At 39.7% G+C, this 16,816-nt stretch overlaps 1 protein-coding gene across 1 annotated transcript; it reads left to right on the top strand.

The window, feature by feature from the left end:
• The first annotated feature begins 1,213 nt into the window (after positions 1 to 1,213).
• Positions 1,214 to 16,405, top strand: LOC130869067 (protein phosphatase 1 regulatory subunit 14B-like). Its single transcript, XM_057761160.1, has 2 exons — positions 1,214 to 1,231; positions 15,769 to 16,405. The coding sequence occupies exons 1-2, from the start codon at positions 1,214 to 1,216 to the stop codon at positions 16,204 to 16,206; spliced, it is 456 nt and encodes a 151-aa protein (XP_057617143.1). The 3' UTR covers positions 16,207 to 16,405.
• The last annotated feature ends 411 nt before the right edge of the window (positions 16,406 to 16,816 follow it).

Genomic DNA, 16,816 nt, shown 5'->3' with positions numbered 1-16,816 from the left:
ATCCATATTGGCTTCTCAGTTAGCCATTTTAAAGGTAGGGCTGTTGGTACCTCTAAAGGTTCGGTATTTGCTGTATGTTCTTGTACAGCCTGAATGGCTGGTGACGTTTTCCCATAATATCTCATCATGTCCTTCCCAGAATTATGAGTTCCTGGAACTACAGGAATGTTAATCTGGGTATTCCATTGCTGTAGCAGGTCGCGGTCCCAGAATTTTATTGCGATATTGGCAATATATGGCCTTAGTCTTCCTATTTGCCCTTCAGGCCCTATGCATTCAACCCATCTTGTGCTTTGTTTGACACGAGATAGGGTTCCAATTCCCAGGAACTGAACATCTACCTCTTGAAGAGGCCAATTCGGATGCCAAGATTCTGGAGTAATGATACTTACATACACACCTGTGTCTAATAAGACATCAATAAAAGTGCCATTTATATAGACTCTTAGCTTTGGTCTTTGATCATTAATAGAAGTCTGCCAAAATATGAGTTTACTCTGTCCTACTGGGTTTTTTGACTCATCCTCCATGCGTAATTCATCATTTAGACCAGTAATATTTTTTAGGGCAGAAATTGGAGCTTTTAATTTTCTTGGTGAGGCACGTTCTCTACTGTGACTGGGAATGACTGGGCCACTGTTGGCTTTGGGGCCTGCGAGAGGCCCCTCAAGGAGTTTCCCAATGGTATCGGGTTGCCTTGTCTGTCTGTTGTTGACCTGCATTCGTTGGACCAATGTCGGCCTTTACCGCATCTCCTACATATACCTGAAGGCCGAGGTCTCCTATTTTTGTCATTCCCAGAAGGGATATTATTCCTAGAAATCCTTTGCCTGCAATCCCTTTTCAGATGTCCTAATTTACCACAATTAAAACACCTGGCAGTTTGATGTCTCCTCATTGCTTGGGAAATCACTTCTCCTACCCAAGATTCATCATTATAGCTAAACGTCTCAACATTCATTGTATGCTGAATCCATTCATCCATAGGTGCTGATGTAAACTTTAAAGGCCCAATTATCTTTTTGTATTCTATGTTTGCATTCTCAAAAACTAGAGATTCAAGAAGTAGTCGTCTAGCTTCTGGGTCTGTTAGCCCTATGTACAGAGCCTTAATTAATCTTTGCAAAAGTCTTTGCTATTGGCATCCATCTAGCTTCTCTGACTCCCTTTGAGCCTTTAGAAGTTGACGCTTTGTCAGAATGAATATCACGGAATGTCGCTAAAACCCTGGGTAAGCCAGATCTAATAGCTGGTGGTGGCATTGTATCCTGTCCTTGTGCCTTCTCACTCTGTTCACCAGCTCCAATAATTTCTTCAATCATTTCAAGTCTTCTTATCATTGTCTCTCTTAAATCCTGAATCTCCTGAGCTACATGTGTTTCTAGTGATTTCAATGAGGTATCAATTTTTTTGTCCGCATTCTGCACCTGTGATTTCAAAGCTTTTGAATCCTGAATCTCCTGACCTGTATTAGTTTCTGTTAAAGATTGTATGGTTCTTAGGACCATATTTTTCCTAAATAATAGAATATTCAAAAGAATACTGAAATCTAGTAACCAGTAAATTAAGTTATCTCCATAGTGATATAAACCTTGCATGAAAAAAACCATTGTTTTGGTAGTCAAAACAGTAAAATTCATGTTGGAAATGAAAACTTTCATATTACCTATTATCCAGCAGGTGGCGCTGTTCCCAAGTCGCGACGAAAACAGGGTCCTGTTTCAGTGTCCGCCTAGTATTTGTTAAAAACTGGGAAATGTAAGTTGCTCAACAAAGTAAATGTAATTAAATCAATTCCGTACACGGAACCATAAACCAGAATCCAGGGGTAGAGAAGAGTAACCCGGAAGCCGTGTATGCCTCCAGGTGACAGAGTTGTCCCAAGGGGTTGCAGCTTTCCGCAACCGGTAACCGCGTGCTCTGGTTCGTTCTGCTTAAGAGCTGCGCTTGCAAGGGAGATATGAAAATGATTCAGAAAAGAGCATACCACGTGGGCAAAGACTATGCGGGCCTGTGGAATTTAAATCCACATAGCGAGGCAAACGATAGGCTGCATCGGGACTCGAAGTCAATCTGAGGTGTCTAAAGGGAAAATATAAAAAACTGCAGCAAGAAAAGCCACTGCATGATGATTTATGTTAAACTGCTGGCTCCACGCACAAGGCACAGGCCGCAAGTAACAGGCCGTGGCCGAACTGGCGGCCGGCAGCCGAGCGGGGGGGTGGGAAGGAGGGGTCCTAAAACCAAACTTTGGGTGCCAGATGAAGGCGCAATTCATAAACAATCCCACACCAGTTTGGAATTGTGATTATTAGGGTGGTATTTATTTAAAGGGGAATAAACTTACAGATCACTGTCCCAGACAACAGCCCTCTGTGCACGCAATTAGGAAGAAGTCTAGTCGCCGGGACCGGAGCAGAAAGTAAAGAGAGAGAGGAGGGAAGTAGCCACTTTGTTTTTAAAGGGAAACAGACCATGCCCCAATGGGCTGGTATCTCGGTGGCTATTGGCTGGAAGAGCAGAAGGACCTCCCGCAACACATTACACTTTCAATATCAATTAGAGCATATTTTAATTTTTGCCTTTGGCATGTCTAATTAAGAATAAGCATCCTGGCACTACTTCTACCTTTATCTAGGCAATCTTGGAATGAGCCATCTTGAACCTAAATACTTCCAGCATCTCTCAGGAGTTGTGTAACTTCACTTCCTTCCCACCCATTACATGATTTGAATACCTGTTGCTCTCCTTCTCTAGACAGAGACCTGGGCAGATCTGGTTGCTGGTACCTATGACTTCCATGGATACAATTATTATCTGCTGTACATGTGCTCCCTGGGAATTAAGTGATTCAAATACATTTTGTTATTTGATGTAAGTGTAATTAGTTAGTGGGTGAAACTATCAGCTTTATTGGAATTAATTGAAACAAACTGCCAAGTTCAACTTAGTCACACACATGTAAGATTCAGTCCCAAGTAGGGGTGTATCTAGGGACAGGATATATGTGACAAGGCTAGTGACCAATTCTGCCATATGTTTCCTAACAACTTTTCAGAGCAGTAATGGATGTCCATGAAAGGTAAATCTTTAAATGAATACCGGATAGGCTTTCTTTTATGTTATAGCTGTTTTTCCAATGCATTGATGTTATCAAAATTACTCACCATCAATATCACAGTTGACTTTTTTTCAGTTTTTTTTTATTAATTTATTTCTTTATTAAAGATTTCTGTCTCTTCCCCGGCACTGCCTCCCATAACCTTCCCCCTCCCCCATCAGTCCTAAGAGCAATCGGGGTTTCCTGCCCTGTGGGAAGTTCAAGGACATCCCACCTTCTCCCAGGTCTATTAAGGTGTTCATCCAAACAGCCTAGGCTCCCACAAAGCCAGTATGTGCAGTAGGATCAACACCCAGTGCCATTGTTCTTGACTTCTCAGCAGTCCTCTTTGTCTGCTATGTTTATTGAGTCCAGTACTATCCCATGTTTTTTGAGACCTAGTCCACCTGGCCATGGTGAGTTTCCAAAAGAACATCCCCTTTGTCTCAGTATGTGGGTGCACCCCTCGTAGTCCTGAGTTCCTTGTTCATGCTCTCTCTCCTTCTTCTCCTGGTTTGGGGTTGTAGTCTGGTGCTCCAATGTGGGACTCTGTCTCTGTCACCTTTCATCGCCTGATGAAGGTTAAAATCCAGGAGGATGTCTATATGTTTTCCTTTGTGTTCACCATCTTATTTAGTTTTTCTAGGGTCATAAGTTATAGAGTCAATGTCCTTTATTTTTGGCTAGAAACCAAATATGAGTGAGTACATCCCATGTTCCTCTTTTTTTGGGGGTCTGTCTAACCTCACTCGGGATAGTATTTCTATTTCTGTCCATTTGAATGCAAAATTCAAGAAGTCATTGTTTTTACTGCTGAATAGTATTCTAATATGGATATATTCCATACTTTCTTCATCCATTCTTCCATTGAAAGGCATTTCGATTGTTTCCAAGTTCTGGCTATTACACACAATGCTGCTATGAAAATAGTTGAGCATATACTTTTGTTGTATGATAGGGCATCTCTTGGGTATATTCCCAAGAGTGATATTGCTGGGTCAGGAGTATGTTGATCCCGAATTTCCTGAGAAAGTGCCACACTGCATTCCAAAGTGGTTGCACAAGTTTGCATTCCCAACAGCAATGGATGAGTATACCCCTTTTTCTACAACTTTTCCAGCAAAGGCTATCATTGGTGTTTTTGATTTTAGCCATTCTGACAGGTGTTAGATGACATCATAAAGTTGTCTTGATTTGGATTCTCCTTATCTCTAAGGAAGTTGAGCATGACCTTAAGTGTCTTTTGGCCATATGAACTTCTTCTGTTGAGAATTCTCTGTTCAGTTCATTGCCCCATTTTATAATTGGGTTGATTAGCCTTTTACGGTCTAATTTATTGAGTTCTTTATATATATTGAAGATCAAACCTTTGTCAATTGTGGGGTTGGTGAAGATCTTCTCCCAGTATGTGGGATGCCTTTCTGTCTTATTGACAGTGTCCTCTGTTTTACAGAAGCTTCTCAGTCTCAGGAGGTCCCATATTTTCAAAGAGGCCCTTAATAACTGTGCTGTTGTGGTTATACGTAGGAAGTGGTCTCCTGTGCCCATCTGTTGTAGAGTACTTCCCACTTTCTCTTCTATCAGGTTCAGTGTGTTCTGACTCTTATTGAGGTCTTTAATCCATTTGGACTTAAGTTTAGTGCATGGTGATAGACATGGATCTATTTTCATTCTTCTACAGATTGACATCCAGTTTTGCCAGCATAATTTGTTGAAGATGATCTTTTTTATCCATTGTATGCTTTTAGCTCCTTTATCGAAAATCAGGTGTTCATAGATTTGTGGGTTAAAGTCCGGGTCTTCTTTACATTCCGTTGGTTGACTTCTCTGTTTTTATGTCAATACCAAGCTGTTTTCAATACTGTAGCTCTGTAATAGAGTTTGAAGTCAGGGATGGTAATGCCTCCAGACAATCCTTTATTATATAAGATTGTTTTGGCTATCCTGAGTTTTTTGTTTTTCCATATAAAGTTGATTATTTTCTTCTCAAGGGCTGTGAAGAATTTTGAAGGGATTTTGATGGGGATTGCATTGAATCTATATATTGCTTTTGGTAAAATTGTCATTTTTACTAGGTTGATCCTCCCAATCCAAGAACAAGGGAGATCCTTCCATTTTCTGGTGTCCTCTTCAATTTCTTTCTTAAAAGACTTAAAGTTCTTGTCAAAGAGATCTTTCACTTTCTTGATCAGAGTTACCCCAAGATATCTTATGCTATTTGTGGCTATCGTGACAGATTTGTGGCTATCGTGACAGGTGATGCTTCTCTGATTTCCCTCTCTTCTTCCTTATCCTTATTGTATAGGAAGGCACCTCTTTCTTGGAGTTGATCTTGAATCCTGCCACATTATTAAAGGTGTTTATCTGCTATAGGAGTTCTTTGGTACCGTTTTTGTGGTCGCTTATGTATACTATCATATCATCTGCAAATAACAAATTTTCACTTCTTCCTTTCGAATATGAATCCTCTTGATCCCCTTATGTTGTCTTATTGCTATTGCTAGAACTTCAAGCACTATATTGAAGAGGTATGGAGAGAAAGGACAGCCTTGTCGTGTTCCTGATTTTAGTGTGATGGCTTTGAGTTTTTCTCACTTTAATTTAATGTTTGCTGTTGGCTTGCTGTAAATAGCTTTTATTATATTTAGGTATGACACTTGTATCCCTAATCTCTCCAGGACCTTTATCATAAAGGGGTGTTGGATTTTGTCGAATGCTTTTTCAGCATCTAATGAAATGATCATATGTTTTTTTTCTTTCAGTTTATTATATGATGGATTACATTGATAGATTTCCCTATGTTGAACGAGCTCTGTATCTCTGGAATGAAGCCTACTTGATCATAATGGATAATTTTTTTTTCATATATTCTTGGATTTGGTTTGCCAGTCTTTTATTGAGAATTTTAGCATCACTGTTTAGGAGTGAGATTGACCTGTAATTCTCTTTCTTGGTTAAGTCTTTTGAGGTTTTGGTATCAGGGTGACTGTAGCTTCATAAAAGCAATTTGGCAGTGACTCTTCTGTTTCTATATTGTGAAATACCTCCAGGAGTATAGGTATTAGGTCTTCTTGGAAGTTCTTGTAGAATTCCACATTGAAACCATCTGGTCCTGGGCTTTTTTTGGAAGGGAGGTTTTGGATAACAGCTTCTAATTTTTTGCGACTAACAGATCTATTGAGATTGTTCGCCTGGTCTTGGTTTAGCTTTGGTATATGGTACTTATCTAAAAAAAATGTCCATTTCTTTTGCATTTCCAGTTTTTTGGCATATAGGCTTTTGTAGTAAGATCTAATGATTCTCTGAATTTCCTGTGTGTCTGTGGTTATGTCCCCTTTTTCATTTTTGATCTTATTTATTTGAGTGTTCTCTCTCTGTCGTTTAGTTAGTTTGGATAAGGGTTTGTCGATCTTGTTAATTTTCTCCAAGAACCAACTTTTTGCTTCATTGATTCTTTGGATTGTTTTCTGTCTTTCTATTTTTTGTTGATTTCAGCCCTGAGTTTGATTATTTCCAGTCTTCTACTCCTCCTGGGTGCGTCTTCTTCTTTTTTTTTTTTCTAGAGCTTTAAGGTGTGCTGTTAAGTCCCCATTGTATGGTTTCTCTGTTTTCTTATGTGGGCACTTAGTGCTATGAACTTTCCTCTTAGCACTGCTTTCATACTTTCCCATAGATTTGAGTATGTTGTCTCTTCAATTTTATTAAATTCACGGAAGATTTTTATGTTTTTCTTAATTTCTTTCTTGACCCAGGTGCTGTTCAGTAGTTGACTATTCAGTTTCCATGAGTTGGTCGGCTTTCTGGGGGTAACCTTGTTGTTGCCTTCTAATTTTAATCCATGCTGATCTGATAAGACACGGGTGGACACTGATTTTTTTTGTATCTGTGGAGGTTTTCTTAGTTACCAAGTATTTGTTTAATTTCAAGAAGGTTCCATGAGAAGAAGGTGTAGTCTTTCCTATGTGAGTGGAGTGATCTATAGATGTCTGTTAAGTCCATTTGCTTCATTACCTCCAATAATTCTCTTATTCTCTATTAGGTTTCTGTCTGATTGACCTGTCCATTGATGAGAGAGGTGTGTTGATGTCTCCTACAACTAGTGTGTGTGTGGTTTGATGTCTGCCTTGAGTTTTAGTAATAATTCTTTTACATAAGTGGGTGCTTTTATATTATGGGCATAGATATTTAGGATTGAGACTTCATCCTGATGAATTTTCCTGTTATGAGTATAAAAAGTCTCAACCTCTTCTGATTGATTTTGTTTGAAGTCAGTTTTGTTAGAAATTAGTATGGCCACTCCTGCTTGATTCTTAGCCCGTTTGCTTGAAAAACTTTTTCCCAACCCTCTAGTCTGAGTAGATGCCTGTCTTTGTGGTTGAGATGTGTTTCTTGTAAAACAGCAGAATGTTGGATCCTATTTTCGTATCCAATATCTCAGCCTGTGCCTTTTTATATGTGAATTGAGTCCACTAATAGTAAGTGATATTAATTACCAGTAGCTGTTTACTCCAGTTATACTTATTGCTTTTGTTAGTAGAGTTTGTATGTCTCCCTTCTTTGAGTTGTGCTGGTGAAGGCTTGCTAGATGCCTGAGTCCTTGTAGGCAGTGTTGGCAATGTTGGATTCCTTGGGTTGTGATTTTCCTTCTATTACACACTGTAAGGCTGGATTTGTGGCTACGTATTGTTTGAATTTGTTCTTATGCTGACATGTTTGTTTTTTCCATTGATAGTGAACAATAGCTTGTCTGGGTATTGTAGCTTGGGCTTGCATTCACCGTCTCTTACTTTCTGTAGTACCTCTATCCAGGACCTTCTTGCTTTCATGGTTTCCATAGAGAAGTCAGGTGTAAGTCTGATTGCTTTACCTTTATAAGTAACTTGCCCTTTTTCATTTGCAGCTCTTACTATTATTTCTTTAATCTGTATGTTTTGTGTTTTGATTTTTATATGGTGAGGGGATTTTTTTTTGATCCAGACTGTTTGGTGTTCTGTATGCTTCTTGAATATTCAAAGGAATATCTTTCTTTATGTTGGGAAAATTTTCTTCCATAATTTTGTTAAAATATGTTCTGGGCCTTTGAGCTGTGGCTCTTCTCCTTATATCCCTATTATTCTTAGGTTTGGTCTTTTTTTAATTTAAATATCTTTTATTTAATTAATTAATTAATTAATTAATTAAATTATTAAAGATTTCTGCCTATTTCCCGCCACCACCTCCCATTTCCCCCCACTCTTCCAATCAAGTCTTCCTCCCTCCTCAGCCCAAAGAGCAATCAGGTTTCCCTGCCCTGTGGGAGGTCCAAGGACCACCCACCTCCATCCAGGTCTATTAAGGTGAGCATCCAAAGTACCTAGGCTCCCACAAAGCCATTATGTGCAATAGGATTAAAAACCCATTGCCATTGTTCTTCAGTTCTCAGTAGTCCTCATTGTCCGCTATGTTCAGCGAGTCCAGTTTTGTCCCATGCTTTTTCAGACCCCGCCCAGCTGGCCTTGGTGTGTTTCCGATAGAACATTCCCATTGCTCTCACAGTCCTGAGTTCCTTGCCTGTACTCTCTCTCCTTCTGCTCCTCCTTTGGATCGTGAGACTTCAGTCCAGTGCTCCAATGTTGGTCTCTGTCTCTGTCTTCTTTCATTGCCTGATGAAGGTTAATATTCAGGAGGATGCTTATATATTTTTCTTTGGGTTCACCTTCTTATTTAGCTTCTCTAGAATCACAAATTATAGTCTCAATGTCCTTTATTTATGGCTAGAAACCAAATATGAGTGAGTACATCCCATGTTCCTCTTTTTGAGTCTGGCTTAACTCACTCAGGATAGTGTTTTCAATTTCCGTCCATTTGTATGAAAATTCAAGAAGTCATTGTTTTTTACTGCTGAGTAGTACTCTAATATGTATATATTCCATACTTCTTAATCCATTCTTCCATTGAAGGGCATCTAGGTTGTTTCCAGGTTCTGGCTATTACAAACAATGCTGCTATGAACATAGTTGAGCATATACTTTTGTTGTATGTTAGGGCATCTCTTAGGTATATTCCCAAAAGTGGTATTGCTGGGTCGAGAGGTAGGTTGAACCCGACTTTCCTGAGAAACCGCCACACTGCTTTCCAAAGTGGTTGCACAAGTTTGCATTCCCACCAGCAATGGATGAGTGTGCCCCTTTTTGCACAACCTCTCCAGCAGAGGCTATCATTGGTGTTTTTTATTTTAGCCATTCTGACAGGTGTAAGATGCTATTTTAAGGTTGTCTTGATTTGCATTTCCCTGATTGCTAAGGAACTTGGGCATGATCTTAAGTGTGTTTTGGCCATTTGAAATTCTTCTATTGAAAAGTCTTCGTTCAGCTCAGTGCCCCATTTTATAATTGGATTTAATAACCTTTTACGGTCTAATTTCTAGAATTTCTATATATATTTTGGAGATCAGACCTTTGTCAGTTGCGGATTGGTGAATATCTTCTCCCAATTAGTGGGTTGCCTTTCTGTCTTAGTGACAGTGTCCTTTACAGAAGCTTCTCAGTGTCAGGAGGTCCCATTTATTCAATGATGTCCTTAGTGTTTGTGCTGCTGGGGTTATACGTAGGAAGTGTTCTCCTGTGCCCATGTGTTGTAGAGTACTTCCCACATTTTCTTCTATCAGGTTCAGTGTGTTCAGACTGATATTGAGGTCTTTAATCCATTTGGACTTGAGTTTTGTGCATGGTGATAGATATGGATCTATTTTCATTCTTCTACACGTTGACAACCAGTTCTGACAACACCATTTGTTGAAGGTGCTTTCTTTATTCCATTGAATACTTTTAGCTACTTCATCAAAGATCAGTTTTCATAGGTTTGTGGGTTAATATCAGTGTCTTCTACTTGATTCCATTGGTCGACTTCTCTGTTTTGATGCCAATACCAAGCTGTTTTCAATACTGAAGCTCTGTAATAGAGTTGGAAGTCAGGGACGGTAATGCCTCCAGAAGTTCCTTTATGAATACAATTGTTTTGGCTATCCTGGGTCTTTTGTTTTTCCATACAAAGTTGAATAATGTTCTCTCAATGTTTGTGACGAATTTTGATGGGATTTTGATGGGGATTGCTATAATCTAGGAATTGACCTTGGTAGAATTGCCATTTTCACTATGTTGATCCTCCCAATCCAAGAGCAAGGGAGATCCTTCCATTTTCTGGTATCCTCCCCAATTTCTTTCTTCAAAGACTTAAAGTTCTTGTCAAATAGATCCTTCACTTCCTTGGTTAGATTTACCCCAAGGTATTCTATGCTACCTGTGGCTATCGTCAAAGGTGATGCTTCTCTGATTTTCCTCTCTTCTTGCTTATCCTTCGTGTATAGGAGGGCAACTGATTTATTGTATTTGATCTTGTATACTGCCACTCTACTTAAGGTGTTTATCAGCTGTAGGAGTTTTTTGGAGGTGTTTTGGGGGTTGCTTATGCACACTATCATATCATCTGAAAATAATGAAAGTTTAACTTCTTCCTTTCCAATTTGAATCCCTTTGATACCCTTATGTTTTCTTATTGCTATTTCTAGAACTTCAAGCACTATATGTAAGAGGAATGGAGAGAGTGGGCAACCTTGTTGTGTTCCTGATTTTACTGGGATGACATTGAGTTTCTCTCCATTTAATTAGATGTTAGCTGTCGGCTTGCTATGAATAGCTTTTATTATAGTTAGGTACGACCCTTGTATCTCTAATCTCTCTAAGACCTTTATCATAAAGGGATGTTGAATTTTTTTGAATGCTTTTTCATCATCCAGTGAAATGATCATGTGGTTTTTTTCTTTCAGTTTCTTTACATGATGGATTACATTGATAGATTTTCATATGTGGAATGAGCCCTGCATCCGTGCATGAAGCCTACTTGATCATAATGGATAATTTTTCTAATGTGTTCTTGGATTTGGTTTGCCAGTATTTTATTGAGGATTTTCGCATCGATGTTCATGAGTGAGATTGGCCTGTAGTTTTCTTTCTTGGTTTGGTGTTTGTGTGGTTTTGGTATCAGAGTAACTGCAGCTTCATAAAAGGAGTTTGGCAATGATTTCTCTGTTTCTATATTGTGAAATACATTACATTAAGGAGTATAGGTAATAGGTCTTCTTTGAAGTTCTGGTAGAATTCTGACTTGAAGCCATCTGGACCTGGGCTTTTTTGGTTGGGAGGATTTTTATATCATCTTCTAATTTTTCACGACTAACAGGTCTATTTAGATTGTTCACCTGGTAATATTTTAACTCTGGTATATGGTACTTATCTAAAAATTGTCCATTTCTTTTACCTTTTCCAAATTTGTGGCAAATAGGCTTTTGTAGTAAGATTTAATGATTCTCTTTATTTCCTCTGTGTCTGTGGTTATGTCTCCCTTTTCATTTCTGATGTTGTTAATTTTCGTATTCTCTCTCTGCCATTTGATTAGTTTGGATAGGGGTTTGTCAATCTTGTTGATTTTCTCCAAGAACAAGCTTTTGTTTCATTGATTCTTTTGATTGTGTTATGTTTTTCTATTTTGTTAATTTCAGCCCCCAGTTTGATTATTTCCAGACTTCTACTCCTCCTATTAAGTCTCCAATGTGTGCTTTCTCCATTTTATTTAAGTGGGCACTTAGTGCTATGAATTTTCCTCTTAGCACTGCTTTCATACTGTCCCATAGGTTTAAGTATGTTGAGTTTTCATTTTCCTTGAATTCAAGAAGGACTTTAATTTATTTATTTCTTCCTTGATCCAGGAGTTGTTCAGTAGTTGACTGTCCAGTTTCCATGAGTTCGTAGTCTTTCTGGAGGTAGCATTGTTGTTGAATTCTAACTTTAATCCAAGGTGATCTATAAGATACAGTTGGTTGCTAATATTTTTTTGTAACTGTGGATGTTTGCTTTATTACTGAGTATGTGGTCAATTTTCGGTTCCATGAGCTGCAGAGAAGTAGGTATATTCTTTCCTATTTGGATGCAATGTTCTATAGATATCCATTAAGTCCATTTGATTCATTACCTAGTTTAATCCTCTTATTTCTCTGTTAGGATTCTGTCTGATTGACCTGTCCATTGGTGAGAGAGGAGTGTTAAAATCTCCAACATTAGTGTCTATGGTTTAATGACTGCCTTGAGATTCAGTTATGTTTCTTTTACATGAGTGGGTGCTTTTATATTAGGGGCATAGATATTCAGGATTGAGACTTTGTCCTGATAAATTGTTCCTGTTATGAGTAAAAAATGACCATCTCTATCTCTTCTGATTGATTTTAGTTTGAAGTCAACTTTGTTAGGAATTAGTATAGCCACAACTGCTTGTTTCCTAGGTCCATTTTCTTGATAAATATTTTCCCAGCCCTTTACCCTGAGTAGATGTCTGTCTTTGAGGTTGGGGTGTGTTTCTTGTAAGCAGAGGAATGTTGGACCCTGTTTTCATATCCAATGTCTTAGCCTGTGTCTCTTTATAGGTGAGTTGAGGCCATTAATATTAAGTGATATTAATGACCAGTGGTTGTTAACTCTGGCCATTTTTTCTTTCTTTCTTTCTTTTTTTTACCCTTCTTTGAGTTGTGCTGGTGAAGGGTCATTAGATATCTGAGTTATTGTGGGCATTGTTGGACTCCTTGGGTTGTGATTTTCCTTCAATTACTTTCTGTAAGGCTGGATTTGTGGCTATGTATTGTTTAAATTTGTTTTTATCCTGGAAAATTTTGTTTTCTCCCTTTATATTCTATGAAAGTTTGGATGGGTATGGCAGTCTGGGCTTGCATCCATGGTCTCTTAGTTTCTGCAGTGCATCTATCCAGGACCTTATAGCTTTCATGGTTTCTATAGAGAAGTCAGGTGTAATTCTGATATGTTTACCTTTATAAGTAAATTGACCTTTTTCATTTGCAGCTCTTAATATTCACTCCTTATTCTCTATGTTTTGTGTTTTGATTGTTATATGATGAGGAGACTTTTTTTTTATCCAGTCTATTTGGTGTTCTGTATGCGTCTTGGACCTTCAAAGAATATCTTTCTTAAGGAAGGGAAAGTTTTCTTTTTAATTTTATTAAATATATTTTGTCGACCATTGAGCTGTACTCTTCTCCTTCTTCTATCCTTATTACTCTTAGGTTTGGTCTTTTTATTGTGTCCCATATTTCCTGAAATTTTTGTGATGAGAATTTGTTGGTTTTGCTTGATCAGTGTGTTTATTTCCTCTATGGTGTCTTTAGTGTCTGAGATTCTTTCTTCAATCTCTTGTAATCTGTTGGTAGTACTTGTCTCTGTAGTTCCTGTTTGTTTACCCAGACTTTCCATCTCCATCCTTACCTTGTTTTTTTTCTTCTATACTTCCATTTCATTCTTCAAGTCTTGAACCGTTTCCCTTACCTCTTTGATTGCTTTTTCTTGTTTCTCTTGGTTTTCTTGGGTATCTTTGAGAAATTTATTCATTTCCTCTACATTTTTGTTTGTAATCTCTAATTTTTTATGGCAGTTTTTCACCTCTTGTTTAAGGTCCTCTATTATTTTCATATAATTCAATTTTGAGTCGAATTCTTCTAATTCTTCTGGAGTGGGGTATACAATTCTTCTTATTTTAGGGTTCCTGGATTCTGGCAATGTCATGTTGCCTTTCAGGATGTTTTGAGGAATTCTTGCATTGGTGCCTGCCCATCTCTTCCTTCAGATGGAGCCTGGAGAGGCGTGGTGTCTTGGTCCAGTCTTTGCTGTGACTGACTCCCTGGGTGTATCACCTCAGTGTAGGAGCAGGAGCCGTTCCTTTCCAGATGGATTCCTCAGCACCAAAATATGGACACCTGATAGTCCAATGACCCGAGGACAAAATGGCAAATGTGGGGTGTAGTGTGGTATCGAGTAGAACACAGGAGACCCTGCAGCCAAAGCTGAAGGTTCATTTGCTCCCTTCGGGGGTCCTTGAGGCCTGTCTGGCAGACAGGCACTCACCACTCTGAGTGGGTAGCCTTAGTGTAGGAGCATGAAACTCTTCCTCAGCAAAGGACCTTGCAGACAAGGCAGGCTTGGGGCTGATCGTGGGTAGGAAAGAAAGTCCTGCAGCACGAGCTGGGGGTGGGGGTTTGTGCTCTATTCCAGGACAGTCAGCCCCTGGATAGCACACACTCACCCGTCCAGATGGAATTCCTCAGCACCTATACAGGGATGCCTGGTAGCCCAATGAGCCAGGGACAATAGGGAGAATGTGACAGAGAGGGTGGTGCTCAATAGAGCACAGGAGACCCTGCAGCCCCAAGCTGAATGTTCCTGTGTTCCCTTGTTTTGAACCTTCTGGCCTGCCTGGTAGGCAGGCACTCACTGCTCTGGGTGTGTAACCTTAGTGTAGAAATGGGAAAACTGTTCTTGAAGAGAGAACTTAAGAGACAGCAAGGCAGGCTTCTGGGGGGTAGATGGGGGCTGGGTCATGTGTAAGAAAAGGGGCCCTGCAGCAGGAGCTGGGGGAGGGTGATTTGTGCTCTCTTCCAGGAGAGTCAGCACCTAAATTGCACACCCTAACCCATCCAGAAGGAACTCCTCAGTACCTAAACAGGGACGCCTGGTAACCCAGGAGCAGGCAAAAAAAGGAAACAAGCCTACTTGATTGTAAAGCATAATTTTTTAAATGTGTTCTTGGATTCTGTATGGCAAAATTTTATTGAGAATTTTTGCATCAATGTTAATGAGTGATATTGGTCGGTAATTCTCTTTCCTGTTTTGCTCATTGTGTGGTTTTGGAATCAGAGTGACTGTCAATTCAAAAGAAGAGTTTGGGAATGACTCTCAGATTCTATTATGTGCAACACATTAAGGAGTATAGGTATCAGCTTTTCCCAGAAGTTCTGATAAAATTCAGCATTGAAATCATCTGCTCCTGAGCTTTATTAGCTTGGGAGCTTTTTTATGACCGCTTCTATTTCCTCATGACTTATAGGTCTATTTAAATTGTTCACCCGTTCTTGATTTAACTTTGGTAAATGGTACTTATCAAAAAGTATGTCAATTTCTTTTATTTTTCCAACTTTATGGCATACAAGCTTTTGTAAAATGACCTAATGATTCTCTGAATTTCCTCAGTGTCTGTTGTTAAGTCTCCCTTTTCATTCCTGATCTTGTTAATTTGTGTATTATATCTGTACCTTTTGTTTAGTTTGAAAAATTGTTTGTCAATCTTGTTGACTTTCTAAAAGAACCTGCTCATTGTTTCATTGATTCCTTGAATTGTTCACTGTGTTCCTATTTTATTGATTTCAGCTTTCTGGTTGATTATTTCTGGTCTTCTACTACTCCTGTGATGGAGGTGGGTCATCTTTCTATCTGTTTCATTGGTTAAGTAATAAAGAAACTGCCTTGGCCCCTTTAATAGGACAGAAAATTAGGTAGGCAGAGTAGACAGAACAGAATGCTGAGAGAAAGAAGCCGAGTCAGGGAGTCGCCATGATTCTCCCACTCCAGACAGACGCAGGTTAAGAACTTTCCTGGTAAGCCAGCTCGTGGTACTACACAGAATATTAGAAATGGGTTAGATCAATATGTAAGAGCTAGCCAATAAGAGGCTGTAACTAATGGGCCAGGCAGTGATTAAAAGAATACAGTTTCCGTGTAATTATTTCGGGGCATAAGCTAGCCATGTGGGCGGCCGGGTGCCGGGGACACAGCCCAGCCGCAGATATTACAACAGAGTGGCGCGGCCCCGCGGGGGGCGCGGCGTTGGCTGCCCCGGCTCCCGGGCCGGGCAGTGGGAGCACGGGGCCTCGTGTCTACTTCCAGAGCCCCCCCGGGGCGGCCGGCGAAGGCCCGGGGGGCGCGGATGATGATGGCCCCGTGAGACGGCAAGGGAAGGTCACCGTCAAGTACGACCGCAAGGAGCTACGAAAGCGCCTCAACCTGGAGGAGTGGATCTTAGAACAGCTCACGCGTCTCTACGACTGCCAGGAGGAGGAGATCCCAGAGCTGGAGATAGATGTGGATGAACTCTTGGACATGGAAAGCGATGATACCCGGGCTGCTAGAGTGAAGGAGCTGTTAGTTGACTGTTACAAACCCACTGAGGCCTTCATCTCTGGCCTGCTGGACAAGATCCGGGGCATGCAGAAGCTGAGCACACCCCAGAAGAAGTAAGGGTCCTGACCCAGATGACCATGGCTCCCACAGGACAATCGCTGCCCCCAACCTCGTAGCAACAGCAATACCAGGGGACCCTGAGGCCAGGCCTGGTGCCATGAGCAGGGATCCCTGTGCCCCTGCCTAGGGGCCACTTCCCTTGCCCTCTGTTTTCCATTTTTGGGTTTTTTTATTGTTATTAAACTGATGGGACTTTTGAAAAAAAAAAAAAAAGAAGAAGAGGAAAAGAAGGGGGTAACTGGTTTTTTGGGATGATTGGTATTTGTGAATTACTGTTTATAGAAAATTGTACTGGTACTGTTTCTTGTATACTGATATGTTGAATATTGAATGTGAGTGTTCCTACCTCTATTTTTGTATGAGTATGCTTATAACTTTGTCTATATTGTATTGATACATCTACCATATTACATTGTACATTTCTACCTCTGATACTATGACATTGTTTACAGTTGAAGATCATTGTCTTCATATATTGCACAGTTGTTTATTCTTTTAGTCTTCAAAGTTAGATAGGTATTGAGAATTATATGTTTGTCATATTTATTTTTAAGTTTATCAGGTCTTTTAGTTACATAGAGATTATATTTAGTATAGATAGTATGAT

The sequence above is a fragment of the Chionomys nivalis genome, unplaced genomic scaffold (genome assembly GCF_950005125.1).
Source record: "Chionomys nivalis unplaced genomic scaffold, mChiNiv1.1 scaffold_29, whole genome shotgun sequence".
Lineage (NCBI taxonomy): Eukaryota > Metazoa > Chordata > Mammalia > Rodentia > Cricetidae > Chionomys > Chionomys nivalis.
This window is presented reverse-complemented; position numbering and strand designations above follow the sequence as displayed.